At 41.0% G+C, this 21,558-nt stretch overlaps 2 protein-coding genes across 4 annotated transcripts in view; one reads left to right on the top strand and one right to left on the bottom strand.

Annotated features, from left to right (window-relative positions):
- The window catches only part of LOC139533057 (zinc finger protein 135-like), a 545,377-nt gene that overhangs the window by 189,955 nt on the left and 333,864 nt on the right, over window positions 1-21,558 (bottom strand). The window lies entirely within an intron of this gene.
- On the top strand, window positions 1,615-16,668 carry LOC139533033 (zinc finger protein 585A-like). 2 transcript variants are annotated; one of them, XM_071331213.1, is made up of 3 exons: window positions 1,615-1,735; window positions 5,002-5,250; window positions 12,722-16,668. In XM_071331213.1, exons 2-3 carry the CDS (start codon window positions 5,148-5,150, stop codon window positions 14,716-14,718), a joined length of 2,100 nt encoding a protein of 699 aa, XP_071187314.1. In that variant the 5' UTR covers window positions 1,615-1,735; window positions 5,002-5,147; the 3' UTR covers window positions 14,719-16,668. The 2 variants fall into 2 exon arrangements, with proteins under 2 accessions (XP_071187314.1, XP_071187313.1); XM_071331212.1 differs by having other exon boundaries at window positions 1,615-1,739.

The following is a 21,558-nucleotide window of genomic DNA, read 5'->3' as shown; positions in this document are numbered from 1 at the left end:
AAACGTAACATTTCACACTATTTTGAGAGTCCAGGATTTATATTTACTATGTTACATCTAGTCTATGAGACGAGGCTGCACCTTGACCTACATTATAAACACGCTTATCAAGAGGTGTGTTTTCCCTTCAGCATCTGCATGTGGCATAAGCTCACCCACCTCACAGCATGAATCTAAAATAGTTAATAACTTTGGCTGTGAGTGATGGGAAAAAATCTGACTAAGGCAATTACTTGAATAATTCAATGGATTTTTTATTTGCAAACTTGATAACCAAATTTTTTTTTTTTTTAATTGACTTCGCTATGGGGCCATCAATGGGAGTTGGGCCGTGCTTCAGCTGAACTGCAGTACGGAAAATGCCCTCTGAGCACAGTGGAAAGCATGCTTATAGACTGGAAGCCTGCCCCCTTGATCCGAGAAGGGTGTAATTGCAGACCGCAATTAGGGGCGTTCTCTGATATCGGGTGTTTCATGATATCTAGTTTACACCAATTGATGCTCCCCATTGGTTTGTGGCCGTTTCTTTTGCGTTGGGAACAACACTTGTTGACAATTGTAGCTTGGCCTAACCCTTTTCCTAACCTTAATCTCAGTCTCCCCACCGCCACGTTAGTTATCAAAACCTGCATGGTAAACAAATCCCTAACCCTCACCCTTTTCCTAACCTTAACCTCAGTCTCCTAACCTGCCATGCTAATTCACCTAACTACCACTTTAATTATCTTAACCTGTTATGTATGCAATGTGCCTAGTTAAATATATATATATATTTTTTTTTAAACAAATATTCTCCATCAGTTTCATAACACCAGAACTGACCAATGGCATGTATCCATTTTTATTTTATCAAGGAACATCCACATCAATAAACTGTACAGTAGTTCTCCTACTGGGAGGCGCTGGAAATAGTTGAAAGAGTGATTGGTGCTGAGGAAGCTATGGCAGTGGATGCCCCGCAACCTGTTAAGATTCATAATGTCGTTTACCAGTTGAAGGATACCGATTGTAAAGATTAATTGTATTTGCGGCTGAAAGTTTTTGGGAGTTCAGGAATTGACATTGGAAGCATTGCAGGCAGTGGTGGAAAAATACCCAATTGTCATACTTGAGTAAAAGTAAAGATACTTGAGTCCTTTCCTATTAAGGAAAGCCACCCAGTAAAATACTACTTGAGTTCTTTACACCACTGATTGCAGGGAATACTGACTGAAGATGTTCCTCCCCACGAGGCCCATGAGACTGTGTAGGGATGTGATTTGAATAGGACTGTGACTTAAGATTTTCCTCCCTACGAGGCCCATGAGACTGTGTAGGGATGTGTTTTGACTAGGACTGTGACTGAAGATGTTCCTCCCTACGAGGCCCATGAGACTGTGTAGGGATGTGATTTGAAGAGGACTGTGACTGAAGATGTTCCTCCCTACGAGGCCCATGAGACTGTGTAGGGATGTGATTTGAATAGGACTGTGACTGAAGGAGTGGGATGTTTTTATTTTTATTTATGTATTTTGTTTTGATGTCGTTGCTTCCGCAATGGACATGTATTTCTTTCTACAGTTTACTAACCGTACAGTAGGTGGCGGTAGACACGTTATATTTGTGTAAATGTCAGTATACCAGAGAAGAAGATGACGCTGTTGCCATGTGGTAGAGGGGAACAGGAAGTTCCGGGTAGAAAACGACAGAACTGTGTTATGTCGATAGTGGTTGTGTCCGTTTCAACTGTATCATTGTAGGTATGCAATAGCACGTTTAAACTTTCTAATGTCGAACGAATATATAATATGCCAGGTAGCAAGTCCGTGAAGGTATTATCACGTTTGGTAAAGTTTTAAATTGTATGTGTTATTTTGGGGTCAAACCGAGTGAGTGAAGAACGTGATTTGCAACGATTTTACAAGTCACGTAGCTAGACTTTGGGTTTGTATGAGTTGTATGAACATAATTTCGTCAAAGTCATTTCATAAAGATTCCACTTATTTTAGTTAGTTTTTACATGTTCTTGGTTTTGTGTAAAATGTTGTTTATGAGCTGGTAAATAGCCTCGTCCGAACCATCTTGATCTCGCGAGTTTACATACACTGTTTCGTTAATGTAAGCTCGCGAGATCAGGATGGTTCGGACGAGGCTCGTCAAATGGCGGCTTCAACGGTTTCGGTTGTCTTTCTAGGAGTTTGCTCGTGGTGAAATTGCGACACGAGGCAGTGTGGTGGAGTGTCAAAATAGAGGGAAGCTAACTGAAGTTATCCTTCACCATTTGGAGAGTGAGGCCAACTGCATGGAATGGCGTCGATTAATGTGGATGAATCGGAGCACGTGTCATACTCATTCCATGGAGGACCAAGTGTCTGCGGGTTTTCGCTCCACCCTTTTACTTGATTAATTAATTAAGGTCACTAATTAGAAAGCAACTCCCCTCGTCTGATTGTCTAGGTTTTAATTGAAATGAAGAAACGAAAACCTGTGAGGCTCGGCTGTCAATGGGATGAGTTTTACACCCCTGAAACAATGGAAATGGAGAGTTTGAGAAGCAACAGCTGTGCTCGAATGCGATCAATGTGAGGGACAGTTCTGATATGGAGCGGGAGGATGAGGGCCTAGTATGTGAATGGTCTGTAGTGGAAAGACATAGGAAGAACAGAGATAATAATACTGGAAGCAGTGGTGCGTGTAGTATAGAAACTCTAGAGAGGCCCAAGGTAGGGAGCTAGAGTAATAATGTGTCACAGTGGAAAGTTGGGATGGTGTTTGAGGAGACCACAGGGCCTCATTTACACCCTATCTGATGAACCAAGGCCATAAAAAGAGAGGTGAAGTTAAACTGGGCTGCATCCGTGTAAATGAGAACTTGTTCTGAACTAGCCTACCTGGTTAAATAAAGGTTAAATAAAAAATTGTAGATTGTTAATATCTTGTGCTAGTCAGGTTCAGCAAGGGAAGATTCTTAAATTGGAAAACCATAATAGGATGAAGCTCAGAAGGCATGACCCTGGAGCTTATGCTAAATTGAAGGGAGTAATCTCTGAGGTCCCAATATCTATGTCCATGGATGATATTGTTAAAGAACATGTGAAGGAGACAGTGGTTGAAGCCTAAAGGTTGATCAGTAGGAAAGAGATGGTTAAAGAAGTGAAAGCTTATCAGTGCTGTTGAGGTTTGAGAAGGTTTTGTCTGGAAAAGTATAAAATAGGATTCTGTAGCTTCAATGTCAGAGAATTTGACCCAGCCTCATCAATCAACCAATCAAATGTATTTATAAAGCCCTTCTTACATCGGCTGATGTCACAAAGTGCTGTACAGAAACCCAGCCTAAAACCCCAAACAGCAAGCAATGCAGGTGTAGTAGCACAGTGGCTAGGGAAAACTCCCAAGAAAGGCCAGAACCTAGGAAGAAACCTTGAGAGGAACCAGGCTCTGGGGGGTGGCCAGACCTCTTCTGGCTGGAGATTATAACAGAAAATGGCCAAGATGTTCGAATGTTCATAGATGACAAACAGTGTCAAATAATAATAATCACAGTGGTTGGCGAGGGTGCAACAGGTCAGCACCTCAGGAGTAAATGTCAGTTGGCTTTTCATAGCCGATCATTCAGAGTATCTCTACCACTCGTGCTAGTTGAAACAGTTGAAACTGGAGCAGCAACGGAGAATCATCACAGTGTTTTTAAATGCCAAAGAATGGGACATGTAGCTGTTGAGTGAAAAGATGTGCCAATTGTGGTGGGGAACATGATTACGGTGAATGTTGGAGCAATGTGACGGTTCATGGCTGGTCCTGTAGCAAGAGGACCAACTGTCAGACTGATGGAGCTTCCATGGCTGGTCCTGTAGTAAGAGGACCTACTGTCAGACTGATGGAGCTTCCATGGCTGGTCCTGTAGTAAGAGGACCTACTGGCAGACTGATGGAGCTTCCATGGCTGGTCCCGTAGTAAGAGGACCTACTGTCAGACTGATGGAGCTTCCATGGCTGGTCCCGTAGTAAGAGGACCTACTGTCAGACTGATGGAGCTTCCATGGCTGGTCCCGTAGTAAGAGGACCTACTGTCAGACTGATGGAGCTTCCATGGCTGGTCCTGTAGTAAGAGGACCTACTGTCAGACTGATGGAGCTTCCATGGCTGGTCCCGTAGTAAGAGGACCTACTGTCAGACTGATGGAGCTTCCATGGCTGGTCCTGTAGTAAGAGGACCTACTGTCAGACTGATGGAGCTTCCATGGTTGGTCCCGTAGTAAGAGGACCTACTGTCAGACTGATAGAGCTTCCATGGCTGGTCCCGTAGTAAGAGGACCTACTGTCAGACTGATGGAGCTTCCATGGCTGGTCCCGTAGTAAGAGGACCTACTGTCAGACTGATGGAGCTTCCATGGTTGGTCCCGTAGTAAGAGGACCTACTGTCAGACTGATGGAGCTTCCATGGCTGGTCCCGTAGTAAGAGGACCTACTGTCAGACTGATGGAGCTTCCATGGCTGGTCCCGTAGTAAGAGGACCTACTGTCAGACTGATGGAGCTTCCATGGCTGGTCCCGTAGTAAGAGGACCTACTGTCAGACTGATGGAGCTTCCATGGCTGGTCCCGTAGTAAGAGGACCTACTGTCAGACTGATGGAGCTTCCATGGCTGGTCCCGTAGTAAGAGGACCTACTGTCAGACTGATGGAGCTTCCATGGTTGGTCCTGTAGTAAGAGACAAGGTTATAAAGGAAAATAGTACATAGTGCTGCCTGAAACATACTGCAACCTTGTACTAAATGGTTTTTGAGTCATTTATGCATTTATGTGAATTTAGGAAATCTACCATAGATTTAGTGCTCTAATGTTGTGCAATTTAAAATGTGTACTTTGTGTCTAATGTGGAATGAATGTTTTGTCAAGGATTAGCTACCTGATCTACTGAAATGAGATAATTGAACAAGAAAAAAGAGAAAATATTTTTACAGAATAAAGTGCCAGAACTGTCAAGAAAATAACTTTTGTGTCCGTTTGTCTTCATTACTACAGGCCGACTCAGATTAAGTCTGAGGCCGGTAACATCAACAGTGAGGACAAACCCAGCCTGACACTCTCCTTCCACACTGAGTCCAATCCTACAGTCACTGGGTCCTGATTGTGACAGTGGAGCCCAGTTTGCACTGCAGGATCCAGAGATGGCATCAGTGAAGCTGGAGGACTGCAGTCAAACACTGGAGCTGAATGTCAACATTAAAGATGAAGAAGAGGAGGAGAAGATTAGGACAACTGTTAGTCATGGTAAGAGCAGGTTTTCTCTATAAGTTATCTTCATAAATTACACCTCCATAAGTTATGACCAGTCTATTGCTAGGTTGAATTCTGTAATTCTGACATCACACATCCCTGAACAACTCAAGACTTCACAGCGAAGCAAAACATTTTAAAACTTGTAAAGCCTGCCTTTGCCCACACATTGTCTCAAGAACGTTGAAAATGGTTAATACCCTCAATCACCAAGTTAGGCATACCTCATTTCAAAATAGGCCATGACATCATCACTGTCAATATTGAATTATAATTCTTTGCGTTTTACCAGTGAAATGATCAAGCTGTTTCTGCATGCCAATCGTTCGATCTCAATCAATTTCATGGGAATATGCATTTAAATCTTCTCGAATTACTGTTTGGTTAGCAAATTAGAGCAGATGGTGTTAAATTATATAGACTTCCTGTATTTTGTTTTAATCAAAGCACATTCTGCCTAATGGCGCGCTGTTGAGTTTGAGACGATTCAGCAAACCATTCTAAAATCTCGTAAGAAATTAGGTGTTGTTTTTGTTGTAACAGTAATGTTATGCTATAATATTTGGTTTTGTGGACTACTAATTAATCATTAGGTGATCGTCCAAGACATCTTTATCGTCTAGAGATCTACCTTTACTAAACAAACACCATTGTGGCGGCTCATCGCTCTTGCAGCACTACACCCCTGCAGTCTGCTGCACCGAACTAGTGATTGATGCTCACCTAGCCTACTCTTTTGTCTCACGCAACATTTGGTGATGCAGAAACGAGAGAACATGTTTGGCTGTTTTTATGAAAATCTGGGAATATTTGGCCAAGGAAACATTTCTGGTTGGTCTCAAGGAATGTCACACAGGGAGACTTTTTAAAACAGGATTGAGTGAAGTAGCAGCTAATGCTCATGGAGAGCCTCACAATGATTATTATTAACCTTTATTTAACTAGGCAAGTCAGTTAAGAACAAATTATTATTTACAATGACGGCCTACACCGGCCAAACCCAGACAACACTTGGCCAACTGTGCGCCGCCCTATGGGACTCCCAATCATGGCCGGTTGTGATACAGCCTGGAATCTAACCAGGGTGTCTGTAGTGACGCCTCCAGCACTGAGATGCAGTACCTTAGACCGCTGCGCCACTCGGGAGCTCATAAGTTTGATGAAATTCCATCATCTTTCAGTCTAATAGGGCTATTTACTTCCTTTTGTAGCTCATCACCAGTTTCTTGAATGTTTATTGTACATAAATATAAACACAACATGTAACAATTTCAACGATTTTTCTGAGTTACAGTTCATATAAGGGGCGGCAGGTAGCCTAGTTGATAGAGCGTTAGGCCAGTAACCGAAAGGTTGCTAGATCGAATCCCTGAGCTGACAAGGTAAAAATCTGTCTTTCTGCCCCTGAACAATGCAGTTAACCCACTGTTACCCGGTAGGCCGTCATTGTTAGTAAGATTTGTTCTTAACTGACTTGCCTCGTTAAATAAAGGTTAAATGTAATTTATAATATATATATATATATAATAAGGACATCAGTCAATTGAAATGAATTAGGCCCTAACCTGTAGGTTTCACATGACTGGGCAGGTGTGCAGCCATGGGTGGGCCTTGGAAGGCATAGGCCCACCCACTTGGCAGCCAGACCCACCTCAGGTTCTGGGCTGACGTTATTACACGTGGTCTACAATTGTGAGGCCGGTTGGACGTACTGCCAAATACTCTAATACGACGTTGGAGGCAGCTTATGGTAGAGGAATTAACCTCTCTAGGATATGTGGGACGCTAGTGTCCCAACTGGCCAATATCTAGTGAAAATGCAGAGCGCCAAATTCATATAAATTACTATAAAAATTTAACTTTCATGAAATCACACATGCAATATACCAAATTAAAGCTACACTTGTTGTGAATCCAGCCAATGTGTCAGATTTCAAAAAGGCTTTACGGCGAAAGCAAACGATGCTATTATATGAGGATAGCACCCCAGCAAACAAATGCAGACCATCATATTTCAGCCCTTCAGGCGCGACACAAAACGCAGAAATAAAGATATAATTCATGCCTTACCTTTGACGAGCGTCTTCTGTTGGCACTCCAATATGTTCCATAAACATCACAAATGGTCCTTTTGTTCGATTAATTCCGTCGATATATATCCAAAATGTCCATTTATTTGTCGCGTTTGATCCAGAAAAACACCGGTTCCAACTCGCGCAACATGACTACAAAAGTTACCTGTAAGCTTTGTCCAAACATTTCAAACTACTTTCCTAATACAACTTTAGGTATTTTTTAACGTAAATAATCGATCAAATTTAAGACGGGATATACTGTGTTCAATACCGGAGGAAAACAATGTGTAGCGAGCTTTCAGGTTAAGCTCCTCTAACAAAGATTACACTACCCTCTAGCCTCATTCTGAACAGTGCTACTTCTTAATTTCTCAAAGGAAAAACCTCAACCAATTTCGAAAGACTGTTGACATCCAGTGGAAGCGATAGGAACTGCAAGAAAGTCGCTTAGAAATCTGGATTCCCAATGAAAACTCATTGAAAAGAGAGTGACCTCAAAAATGAAAATTCTGAATGGTTTGTCTTTGGAGTTTTGTCTGACAAATAAGTTCTGTTATACTCACACACATGATTCAAACAGTTTTAGAAACTTCAGAGTGTTTCCTATCCAAATCTACTAATGATATCATATCTTAGCTTCTGGGCCTGAGTAGCAGGCAGTTTAACTTGGGCACGCTTTTCATCCAAAATTCCGAATGCTGCCCCCTATCCTACAGAAGTTAACATTCAATTCCCTGGAAACATCTCTGGTCGACATTCCTGCAGTCAGCATGCCAATTGCACGCTCCCTCAAAACTTGAGACATCTGTGGCGTTGTGTTGTGTCACAAAACTGTACATTTTAAAGTGTCCTGTTATTGTACCCAGCACAAGGTGCGACTGTGTAATGATTATGCCGTTTAATCGGCTTCTTGATATGCCACACCTGTCATGTGGATGGATTATCTTGGCAAAGGAGAAATGCTCACTGACAGGGATGTAAACATATTTGTGCACACAATTTGAGAGAAATAAGCTTTTTGTGTGTAGGAACATTTCTGAGATTTTGTTTATTTCAGCTCATGAAACATGGGACCAACACTTTACATGTTGCGTTTATATATTTTTTCCAGTGTAGTTAGACATTACTGTTCTCTCCGTGATCGACTGGAATTTAGCCTGAAAAGGATTTGAGAAATATGATATAGGCCTACGTCTCGTTTTGCGCTGCACAGAATATCAGATCTCAACAACGATTGGAGAAGTGATGAACATAACCAGTAGACTACCACATCCTGATGATTTATATCTGATACATATATATTTAATATTTTATATATCAAGTTGTAGAAACATCTCAAGGATGATCAATGGAAACAGGATGCACCTGAGCTCAATTCAAAAGTTTGGGGTCACTTAACACCAGTCTCAACGTCAACAGTGAAGAGGCGACTCCGGGATGCTGGCCTTCTTGGCAGAGTTGCAAAGGCCAGTTTTATTGCTTCTTTAATGAGCACCACAGTTTTCAGCTGTACTAACATGAATTCAAAAGGGTTTTCTAATGATCAATTAGCCTTTTAAAATTATAAACTTGGATTAGCTAATACAACATGCCATTGGATCACAGGAGTGATGGTTGCTGATAATGGGCCTCTGTACGCCTATTTAGATATTCCATAAAATATATGCCGTTTCCAGCTACAATAGTCATTTACAACAATAACAATGTCCACACTATTTCTGATCAATTTGATGTTATTTTAATGGACAAACAATGTGCTTTTCATTCAAAACAAGGACATTTCTAAGTGACCCCAAACGTTTGAACAGTAGTGGATATTTAATATTTTTTATATATCAAGTTGTAGAAACATCTAAAGGATGATCAATGGAAACAGGATGCATCTGAACTCAATTTTGAGTCTCCTGTTTTTTTAATTTTTTTTTTATAAATAAATTTGCAAAAATTTCTAAACTTGTTTTCGCTTTGTCATTATGGGGTATTGTGTGTAGATTGCTGAGGATATTTTTTAATTTAATTTTCGAATAAGGCTGTAAAAAAACAATGTGGGAAAAGTCAAGGGTTCTGAATACTTTCCGTGGGAACTGTCAGACCCCTTCCCATTTTTTCCCATTTTGGTACGTTACAGCCTTATTCTAAAATTGATGACATGTTTTTCCTCGTCAATCTACACACAATACCCCATAATGACAAGCCAAAACAGGTTTTTAGAAATTCTTGCAAATGTAAAAAAAAAGATTGATAAGAATTGCTTATTTACATACATTTTCCGACCCTTTGCTATGAGATGATCCTTGAGATGGTTCTACAACTTGGAGTCCACCTGTGGTAAATTCAATTGATTGGATATGATTTGGACAGGCACACACCTGTCTATGTAAGGTCCCACAGTTGACAGTGCATGTCAGAGTAAAAACCAAGTCATGAGGTTGAAGGATTTGTCCGTAGAGCTCCGTGACAGGATTGTGCACAGATCTGGGGACCGGTACCAAAACATTTCTGCAGCATTAAAGGTCCCCAAGAACACAGAGGCCTCCATCATTCTACAATGGAAGAAGTTTTGAACCACCAAGACTCTTCCTAGAGCTGGCCACCCGGCCAAACTGAGCAATCGGGGGAGAAGGGCCTTGGTCAGGGAGGTAACCAAGAACCCGATGGTCACTCTGACAGAGCTCCAGAGTTCCTCTTTGGAGATGAGAGAATCTTCCAGAAGGAAAACCATCTCTGCAGGTCTCCACTAATCATGACTTTATGGTAGAGTGCCCAGACGGAAGCCACTGCCTAGTAAAAGGCACATGACAGTCCGCTTGGAATTTGTCAAAAGGCACCTAAAGGACTCTGACCATGAGAAACAAGATTCTCTGGTCTGATGAAACCAAGATTGAACTCTTTGGCCTGAATGCCAAGTGGCATGTCTGGAGCAAACCTGGCACCATCCCTACGGTGAAGGATGGTGGTGGCAGCAGCTTGCTGTGGGGATGTTTTTCAGCGGCAGGGACTGGGTGACTAGTCAGGATCAAGGGACAGATGAACGTAGCAAAGTATAGAGAGATCCTTGATGAAAACCTACTTAAGGTTCACCTTCCAACAGGACAATGACCCTAAGCACACAGCCAATACAACGTAGGAGTGGCTTCGGTACAAGTCTCTGAATGTCATTGAGTGGCGCAGCCAGAGCCCGGACTTGAACCCGATCAAACATCTCTGGAGAGACCTGGAAATAGCTTTGCAGAGACGCTCCCCATCCAATCTGGCAGAGCTTGAGAGGATCTGCAGAGAAGAATGGGAGAAACTCCCCAAATACAAGTGTTTCAAGCTTGTAGCTTCATACCCAAAAAGACTCAAAGGTGCTTCAACTAACTATTGTGTAAAGGGTCTGAATACTTACGTAAATGTCATATTTCAGTCATTATGGGGTATTGTGATGTCATTATGGGGTATTGTGATGCCATTATGGGGTATTGTTTGTAGATTGATGAGAATATATATATTTTTTAATTTAACCAGCGCAAACTGGCTTTAACCAGAATAGTAAGAGGAGTGGGAGGCCCCGGTGCACAACTGGGCAAGAGGACAAGTACATTAGAGTGTCTAGTTTGAGAAACAGACGTCTCACAAGTCCTCAACTGGCAGCTTCATTAAATAGTACACGCAAAACAACAGTCTCAACGTCAACTGTGAAGAGGTGACTCCGGGATGCTGGCCTTCTAGACACTATTCTGGTTAGAGCCAGTTTGCGCTGTTCTGTGAAGGGAGTAGTACACAGCGTTGTACGAGATCTTTAGCCATTTCCAGCTACAATAGTCATTTACAACATTAACAATGTCTACACTGTATTTCTGATCAATTTGACATTATTTGAATGGACAAAAAATTTGCTTTTCTTTCAAAAACAAGGACATTTGTAAGTGACCCCAATCTTTAGAATTTATTCATTTATTTCACCACTAATGGTAGTGTATTTATTTATTTTTTAACCTTTTTTCTAGCTTTCTTAGCATACTGGTTATTGTCAGGAATTTCGGGTTGACTGACGTGCCCAAAGTAAACTGCCTGTAAACTGCCCAAAAGCTAGGAGATGCATATACTTGATAACATTGGATAGAAAACACTCTGAAGTTTCTAAAACTGTTAAAATAATGTCTGAGTATAACAGAACTGATATGGCAGGTGAAAACCTGAGGAAAATCCATCCGGAATGTTTATTTTCAGGTCACAGGTTTTTTCAGTGCTTGCCTATGGGATATACAAATAGATAGGACCCAGATTGCAGTTCCTATGGCTTCCACGAGATATCACCAGTCTTTAGAATGGGTTTCAGGTATTTGTAGTTTTCCCAAGGTGTCCCCCATTAGAAAAGTAGTCATGTTGCTTGCATCAACGAGAGTGCGCTCTTCGTTATTTATTTTCGCTATTGAACACACTATTCTCCGTCTTAAATATTATTGTTTATTTAGATATTAGAATACCTGAGGATTAATTAGAAACATCGTTTGACTTGTTTGGATGAACTTTACCGGTAACTTGTGTGCATGTTGAATGAGTGAATTACTGAATCAAACGCGCCATCTAAACTGACATTTTTGGGATATAATGAAGGACTTTATCGAACAAAGTACCATTCATTGTGTAGCTTGGACCCTTGGGATTGCAAACAGAGGAAGATCTTCAAAGGTAAGTGATTTATTTAATTGCTGTCTGTGATTTTGTGATGCCTGTGCTGGTTTAAAAAGTATTTTGACGTGGGGCGCTGTCCTCAGATAATCGCATGGAAGCTTTCTCCGTAAAGCCTTTTTGAAATCTGACGACGCAGTTGGATTAACAAGAAGCTTTTAAATGATGTAAGACACTTGTATTTTCATGAATGTTTAATATTACGATTTTTGTATTTTGAATTTCGCGCTCTGCAATTTCACCGGATGTTGTCGTAGGTGTCCCACTAGCGTTTGGACATGCGCCCAAAAAGGTTAACTAGGCAAGTCAGTTTAAGAACAAATTCTTATTTTCAATGACGGCCTAGGAACAGTGGGTTAACTGCCTTGTTCAGGGGCAGAACGACAGATTTTTACATTGTCAGCTCGGGTATTCTATCTTGCAACCTTTCGGTTGCTCTAGCCACTAGGCTACCTGTCACCCGGGATGGCCAGAAGAGGAATGGTCACCGCTCTGAGCCTGGTTCCTCTCTAGGTTTCTTCCTAGGTTCCTGCTTTCTAGCGAGTTTTTTGTGGCCACTGTGCTTCTACATCTGCATTGCTTGCTCTTTGGGGATTTTAGGCTGGGTTTCTGTTCAGCACTTTGTGAAAACTACTGATGTAAAAAGGGCTTCATAAAATACATTTGATTCACATGTATATCACACCAACTGACTGGTTCTTCTGATGTTTACACAGGATACCATGTTGAGACATTCTCTACATCCAGAGTGCAACAGCAGGAAGATCAGAGAGCGAAGAGGTCTCATCACTGCCCACATTGTGAAGAGATTTTCCCATTTCTATCAAAGCTAAAAATACACCTAAAAATACACACAGGAGAGAAGCCTTACTCCTGCCCTGACTGTGGAACTAGTTTCTCTAAACTTTCCAACTTAAAATCACATGAACGTATACACACAGGAGTGAAGCCTTACTTCTGCTCTGACTGTGTAAAATGCTTCAAAACATCAACTCAGCTAAAAGTTCATCAGAGAACACACACAGGAGAGAAGCCTTACTCCTGCTCTGACTGTGGAAAATGCTTCACAACGTCAACTGATCTAGAAGTTCATCAGAGAACACACACAGGAGAGAAGCCTTATTCCTGCCCTGACTGTGGAACTCGGTTCTCTAAACTTTCCAACTTAAAATCACATGAACGTATACACACAGGAGAGAAGCCTTACTTCTGCTCTGACTGTGTAAAATATTTCAAAACATCAACTCAGCTAAAAGTTCATCAGAGAACACACACAGGAGAGAAGCCTTATTCTTGCCCTGACTGTGGAACTAGGTTCTCTAAACTTTCCAACTTAAAATCACATGAACGTATACACACAGAAGAGAAGCCTTACTTCTGCTCTGACTGTGTAAAATGCTTCAAAACATCAACTCAGCTAAAAGTTCATCAGAGAACACACACAGGAGAGAAGCCTTACTCCTGCTCTGACTGTGGAAAATGCTTCACATCGTCAACTGATCTAAAAGTTCATCAGAGAACACACACAGGAGAGAAGCCTTATTCTTGCCCTGACTGTGGAACTAGGTTCTCTAAACTTTCCAACTTAAAATCACATGAACGTATACACACAGGAGAGAAGCCTTACTTCTGCTCTGAATGTGGAAAATGTTTTAAAACATCAAATGAGCTAAAAGTTCATCAGAGAACACACACAGGAGAGAAGCCTTATTCCTGCCCTGACTGTGGAACTAGGTTCTCTACACGTTCCAACTTAAAATCACATGAACGTATACATACAGGAGAGAAGCCTTACGTCTGCTCTGACTGTGGGGCGAGTTTCTATCATCTGGGCACCTTAAAAACACACCAACGTATACACACAGGAGAGAAGCCTTACTCCTGCCCTGACTGTGGAAAATGTTATAAAACAGCAAATGAGCTAAAAGTTCATCAGAGAACACACACAGGAGAGAAGCCTTACTCCTGCTCTGACTGTGGAAAATGCTTCAAAACAGCAAATGAGCTAAAAGTTCATCAGAGAACACACACAGGAGAGAAGCCTTATTCCTGCCCTGACTGTGGAACTAGGTTCTCTACACGTTCCAACTTAAAATCACATGAACGTATACACACAGGAGAGAAGCCTTACTTCTGCTCTGACTGTGGAAAATGCTTCACAACGTCAACTGATCTAAAAGTTCATCAGAGAACACACACAGGAGAGAAGCCTTATTCTTGCTCGAAGCCTTTCTTCTGCCCTGACTGTGGAACTAGTTTCTCTCGACTTTCCTACTTAAAATCACATGAACGTATACATACAGGAGAGAAGCCTTACGTTTGCTCTGACTGTGGGGCGAGTTTCTATCATCTCGGAACCTTAAAAACACACCAACGTATACACACAGGAGAGAAGCCTTACTCCTGCTCTGACTGTGGAAAATGTTTTAAAACAGCAACTGAGCTAAAACTTCACCAGAGAACACACACAGGAGAGAAGCCTTACTTCTGCTCTGACTGTGGAATTAGTTTCTCTCAACTTTCCCACTTAAAAATACATGAACGTATACACACAGGAGAGAAGCCTTACTTCTGCTCTGACTGTGTAAAATGCTTCAAAACATCAACTCAGCTAAAAGGTCATAAGAGAACACACACAGGGGAGAGAAAAAAGTTAATCAGAGAACACAGGCATGAGAGAAGCCTGCTTATGTCTGCTCTGACTTTTGGGTGAGTTTCACTCACCATAGCAACTTAACACACCAAAGACTATAGACGTCTAGCCAAAGGCTGCGTGTTTGAATCTCATCAATGACGACTTTAGCAATTTAGCTAACTAGCAACTTTGCAACTTCTTACTAATTTTTAGCTATGTTAGCATGTTAGCTTAGCATGCAACTACTTAGCATGTTAGCTAACCTTTCCCCTAAACCCATTTAACTCTACCTTAAACCCCTCACCCCTAACCTAGCTAACGTTAGCAACAACAAATTGGAATTCGTAACATATCATACATATTACAAGTTTGTAACATATTGTATGAATAGCAATGCGTAACATAACATATGAATTGTAATTCTTAACATCTGATATGTCCTACAAGTCTGTTTATTATACTGTATTATACTGAACAACAATCTAAATGCAACAATTTCAAAGGTTTACAGTTCGTATAAGGATATCAGTCAATTGAAATAAATGAGGCCCTAATCTATGGATTTCACATGACTGGGCAGGGGCTCAGCCATGGGTGGGACTTTGGAGGGCATAGGCCCACTTGGGAGCCAGGCCCAGCCATTCAGCATGAGTTTTTCCCCACAAAAGGTCTTTATTACAGACATAAATACTACTCACCCCCCTCCCAGACAATCCTGCAGGTGAAGAGGTCCTGGGCTGCCGTGGATACATGTGATCTGCAGTTGTGAGGCCGGTTGGATGTACTGCCAAATTCTCTAAAAGGACTTTAGAGGTGTCTTATGGTAGAGATATAAATATTGAGTTCTCTGGCAACAGCTCTGGTGGACATTCCTGCATTCATCATGACAATTGCACATTCCCTAAACTTGAGACAAATGTGACATTGTGTTGTGTGGCCTTTTATTGTCCCCCAGCACAAGGTGCACCTGTGTAATGATAATGCTGTTTTATCAGCATCTTGATATGCCACACCTGTCAGGTGGATGGATTATCTTGACCAAGGCTGAAATGCTCACTAACAGGGATATTAACAAAGTTGTGCACAACATTTGAGAGACATTAGCTTTTTGTGCATATGGAACATTGCTGGATTTTTTTATTTCAGCTCATGAAACCAACACTTTACATGTTTAGTTTATATTTTAGTTCAGTTTATATTGGTAGTCCAATGTAATGTTACCTAACATACTAAATGGAGTGGCACTGATGTTTTTTGTATAATATAAAACGTTTTGCTCTGAGACCAGGTTGTCCCTCTGCAGTATTCTGTGGGAAGTAGCTAGTATACACTTTTTAATTGTTTTTGTTGAACCTTTGTTTAACTAGGCAAGTCAGTTAAGAACCAATTCTTATTTACAATGGTGGCCAAGGAACAGTGGGTTCAGATTTTTACCTTGTCAGCTCGGGGATTTGATCTAGCAACCTTTTGGTTACTGGCCCAACGCTCTAACCACTAGGCTACCTTCCACCCCTGACATGTATCAGATAGAGATGGTGTGATGATCACTTTTCACCATTAGTTTGGGGGGGATTATTTTACAACTTTATTTAATGATACACAGTTTATGAAATGAATACATGTGTTTATTAATTGTCTTTAAAGCTACATGAGTTATTATTTTTATTTTTTTTCACCTTTATTTAACCAGGTAGGCTAGTTGAGAACAGGTTCTCATTTGCAACTGCGACCTGGCCAAGATAAAGCATAGCAGTGTGAACAGACAACACAGAGTTACACATGGAGTAAACAATAAACAAGTCAATAACATAGTAGAAAAAAAAGAGAATCTATATACAATGTGTGCAAAAGGCATGAGGTAGGCAATAAATCGAATAATTACAATTTAGCAGATTAACACTGGAGTGATAAATCATTTTTACTGATAGTTACTGATCATGAATGTGTTTGGATAACTGCATTGAAGCAAACTTGATTGATCTGCCAATGAAAAATAAAGTTACATGACTATGTACTGGTCAACCTCTTCTTCTCTTTCGTATTCAGTTCTTCATATTAGATCTGACAGTATGATTGGTTCTTGTGGTTGTATTCAGTTCTTCATCTTAGATCTGACAGTATGAATGGTTCTTATGGTTGTATTCAGTTCTTCATATTAGATCTGACAGTATGAATGGTTCTTATGGTTATATTCAGTTCTTCATATTAGATCTGACAGTATGAATGGTTCTTATGGGCTGAGTGCCTGGAGTGTTTTTGTATGACTACAGTCAGGAGTTCTCTCTGACCCTGTGATGTCACCAGCACATTAAGTACATTCATCTTAAGATAGCCAGGTGAGACAACCACATATCACAGTAAATACATTTCTCCTCAATTTGTCAGTGTCACATTATTATTATTATTTGTATTTGGGGGGGGGGGGTTACTCTTTAAAGACGTAGGGTTTCAGACCTTTTCGGTCAGATGGGCAGGGACTATGCTGTCCTAGCATCAGAGGGAAGCTGGTGCCTCCATTGGGGTGCCAGGACAGAGAAGTGCTTTGACTGGGCTGAGAGGGAGCTTGACCTCCTGTAGCAGTGGGACGGCCATGAGACCAGAGGTGGCAGAACTGAGTGCTCGGGTTGGGATACAGGGTTTGAGCATAGCCTGAAGGTAGAGATGGGGCAGTTCCTCTTGCTGCACCGTAAGTAAACACCATTGTCTTGTAGTGGATGTGAGCTTCAACTGGAAGCCAGTGGAATGTACGGAGGAGCAGGGTGACATGGGGGAACTTGGGAAGGTTAAACACCCAGATGGACTGCAGTGTTCTAGATAAGTTCAGTGGCGACCCATCACTCAGGGCAGGTGAGCCACCTGTTTTGAGCCCCACAGTTTTAGCGCTAAAAAAGTGAGAAAAAAATGATCTGTTTGCAAACAATGTAAAAAAACATGTAATTGAGTTGTTAATAAAGCCACATACAAACATTGTCTCTTTTCTGTTTTCTTGAGTAAGGCAGCTCCAAAATGCAGGTGTTTCAGCCTAGCTCAGTGCTTTCTGTGGAATTTTGGCAAGCCAGCAGAAAATACTCGACAGAATTGTGCCGTGATTTGCTCAGTGTTCTGTCATTCATGGGGACAATACGTCACTGCCAAGTCTAAGGGTAGAACTTGAAAATTCAAGCCCCTTGGGTGCTGCCATAGACTTACATTGGATGTGCCCATCCAAGAAGGCTCAAGGTCATTGTCCACAGAGAAAATAACGTCAAATCATGTGATATCTACAGTCGCTTTGATTGGACTGATCATGTCAACATCATACTTTCAAAATCTGAGCTAGCAGTCATCATCATGAATCAAGTTGACAATCTACTGGCAAATCCTTTTTAATCTTTGTCATATGAAGAGAAATAATGAGAAATTATAGATAAAATGTATCGGTGCTCATCGGCCATTGGACAAACATTACACAACAAGTTGGAAATGGCTAATTCAACAATGAGTGGTTTGGAAGGAATCAGTGGCTAACTACAAGCATTGCAAAGCAATCATTAGCCTGCTATTCATTGGAGTGGCTGTGTGGTCCCAAGTCTAAGATTAAGGGGCTCTTTTCCTAGTTTAAAATTGTAAACATTTAACATTGGCCGTGCTGGCAATGAAGCTTGATTTGTGCCGCCCTCAAAACAACTACTGCAAAATCTGACTTGAGTTGAGTTCAAGACAACTGGGAACTCGGGGGGAAAACAATCCACGACTGGGAAAATAGGTTTTAAACTTTCATCCAACTCGGAATTGTAAATTGGGAACCCGGGCCTCTTTCTACAGCTACGACCTGAAGATCACTGACGTCATCATGATTCCTTTTTTTTCCCTTCGAGTTCCCAGTTTTGAAAGCACTATAAATCCAGAGAATGCCAGACTTTGGTGACAAAGTTTGATGACAAAATATGCCCACGATGGCCTGCCGTGCCACCTTCCTGTTCAAGTGAGCACAGCATAACAAGGTGAGTCCAAAAATGTCTTGTCTGCTGCTGCATAAATGATGTAATATGCCAGGGAGATGTGTATACTGTAGCTAAGAAAGTAATACTAAGTGTATGTTGTGTAGTAAAATGTTAGTAGCCCATGTGCCTCACCCTAATAATTTGGTCTGTTTTCACCTCTTCATTTTGTCTCCTGTTCTGACTTGGTGGTTCACATGTAGCCTATAACCTGGTTTTGAGAAATGTAATCATTGAATATTGCAAGAATTTTCATTGTCTGCATGTATGCCTTTTATTTATCCTACGGTTCTGACTTGGCGTACAGGGAGAACACTGTAAGAACGGTCCATGTTCTGAATTCTGTCGCTTTGCATTTCAAAAGGGCCGCACAAATAGTTATATTGACAACGTCCGTCGTAGCTCGCTCATTAATGTCTTAATCGAAATTACAGATTTTCTCTTATCCAATCATGTCCAATCATTTGAATTTACCACATGTGGACTCCAGTCAAGTTGTAGAAACATCTCAAGGATGATCAATGGAAACAGGATGCACTTGAGCTAAATTTGGAGTCTGAGCAAAGGGTCTGAATACTTATGCAAATAAGGTATTCATTTTTATACATTTGATAAACAAAATTTGATAAATTCGCTTTGTCATTATGGGGTATTGTGTGTATATTGATGAGGGGTAGAAAAATGCATTTAATCAATTTTCGAATAAGGCTGTAAAGCAACAAAATGTGGAAAAAGTCAAGGGGTCTTGTATAATGCCCTGTATATGCTTTTAAGGAACTGAAGTGATAAACATAATGGCGTAATGGAAAATGCATGTTCAATGGTTCTCTGTATTAGTATTACCAACATTAAAACACCTAGGTAGAGCAGTGGTTATCTCGGTATTAGTTTTATGTCTGTATTAGTCACATTATAACACCTAGGTAGAGCAGAGAGGACAGAGCATGTGGCTTTGTAACACACAGGTGTTTCATCTCCACACTGGGATGATTTTAACAGTGCAACGCCACACAGGCCTCATGCCGCTCAGGTAGGAGGGGACCAGAAATAAATGAATAAAAAACACAAAACTAATGAAGGAACACACAGTCACCAACAATATATCCCTGGCGTCAATAGTTTCAACTGGCTCAGCTCACTGTTACAGTACAGCACCACCAAATTCCATTTATTAAGTAACCATCTGTCTTATGTAACCATAAAAACGTAACATATCATACTATTTTGAGAGTCCCTGATTTATATTTACTCTGTTACATCTAGTCTATGAGACGAGGCTGCACCTTAACCTCCATTATACACAGCAGGTCAAGAGGTGTGTTTTCCCTTCAGAATCTGCATGTGGCATAAGCTCACCCACCTCACAGCATGATTCTAAAATAGTTAACTTTGGCTGTGATTGATGGGAAAAAATCAGACTAAGGCAATTACTTGAATAATTCAAAATATGTTTTATTTACTATCTTGATACCTAAATTGTCTTAAAAAAAAAAATTACTTCGCTATGGGGCCATCAATGGGAATTGGGCCGTGCTTCAGCTGAACTGCAGTACGGAAAATGCCCTCTGAGCACAGTGGAAAGCATGCTGATAGACTGGAAGCCTGGCCCCTTGATCCGAGAAGGGTGTAATTGCAGACCGCAATTAGGGGCGTTCTCTGATATCGGGTGTTTCATGATATCAAGTTTACACCAATTGATGCTCCCCATTGGTCCGTGGCCGTTTCTTTTGCGTTGGGGACAACAGTTGTTGACAACTGTAGCATTGTAGCTAAGCCTAACCTTAACCCTTTTCCTAACCTTAATCTCAGTCTCATAACCACCACGTTAGTTATCCACACCTGCATGGTAAACAAATCCCTAACCCTCACCCTTTTCCTAACCTTAACCTCAGTCACTTAACCTGCCACGCTAATTATCCTAACCTGCCACTAATTCTCCTAACCTGCCACTTGAATTATCCTAACCTGCCACTTTAATTATCCTAACCTGTTATGTATGCTATGTTCCTAGATAAATAAATATATTTTTTTTTAACAAATTGTCACGTTCCTGACCTGTTTTCTGTTAGTTTTGTATGTGTTAGTTGGTCAGGACATGAGTGTGGGTGGGCAGTCTATGTTTTCTGTTTCTATGTTGGTTAATGGGTACCTAATATGGTTCTCAATTAGAGGCAGGTGGTTTTCATTTCCTCTGATTGAGAGCCATATTAAGGTAGGTGTTTTCACACTGTTTGTTGTGGGTGGTTGTCTCCTGTGTCAGTGTCTGTATGTTACGCCACACGGGACTGTTTTCGGTTTTGTTTGTTTGTTCGTTTTATGTAGTCAGTTTTCCTGTTATTGCGTTCTTCGTGTTTCATGTAAGTTCGTCGTCCAGGTCTGTCTACATCGTTTATTTTGTTTTGTTAATTATTCAAGTATAGTTCGTTTTTTCGTCTTGTTTAAATAAATTATGTCATCACACAACGCTGCATTTTGGTTCAATCCCTGCTCCTCCTCTTCGGATGAAGAGGAGGAGGAAAGCCGTTACACAAATTGTGTCCATCAGTTTCATAACACCGGAACTGACAAATGGCGTGTGTCAATTTTTATTATAACAGGGAACATCCACATCAAGAAACTGTACAGTCGTGGTCAAAAGTTTTGAGAATGACACAAATATTAATTTCCACAAAGTTTGCTGCTTCAGTGTCTTTAGATATTTTTGTCAGATGTTACTATGGAATACTGAAGTATAATTACAAGCATTTCATATGTGTCAAAGGCTTTTATTGACAATTACATGAAGTTGATGCAAAGAGTCAATATTTGCAGTTTTGGCCCTTCTTTTTCTAAGACTTCTGCAATCTGCCTTGGCATGCTGTCAATTAACTTCTGGGCCATATCCTGACTGATGGCAGCCCATTCTTGCATAATCAATGCTTGGAGTTTGTCAGAATGT

This window comes from Salvelinus alpinus, chromosome 10 (genome assembly GCF_045679555.1).
Source record: "Salvelinus alpinus chromosome 10, SLU_Salpinus.1, whole genome shotgun sequence".
Classification (NCBI taxonomy): Eukaryota; Metazoa; Chordata; class Actinopteri; order Salmoniformes; family Salmonidae; genus Salvelinus; species Salvelinus alpinus.
Note: the sequence above shows the minus strand (reverse complement) of the source record. Positions and strands in the feature narration are given on the sequence as shown.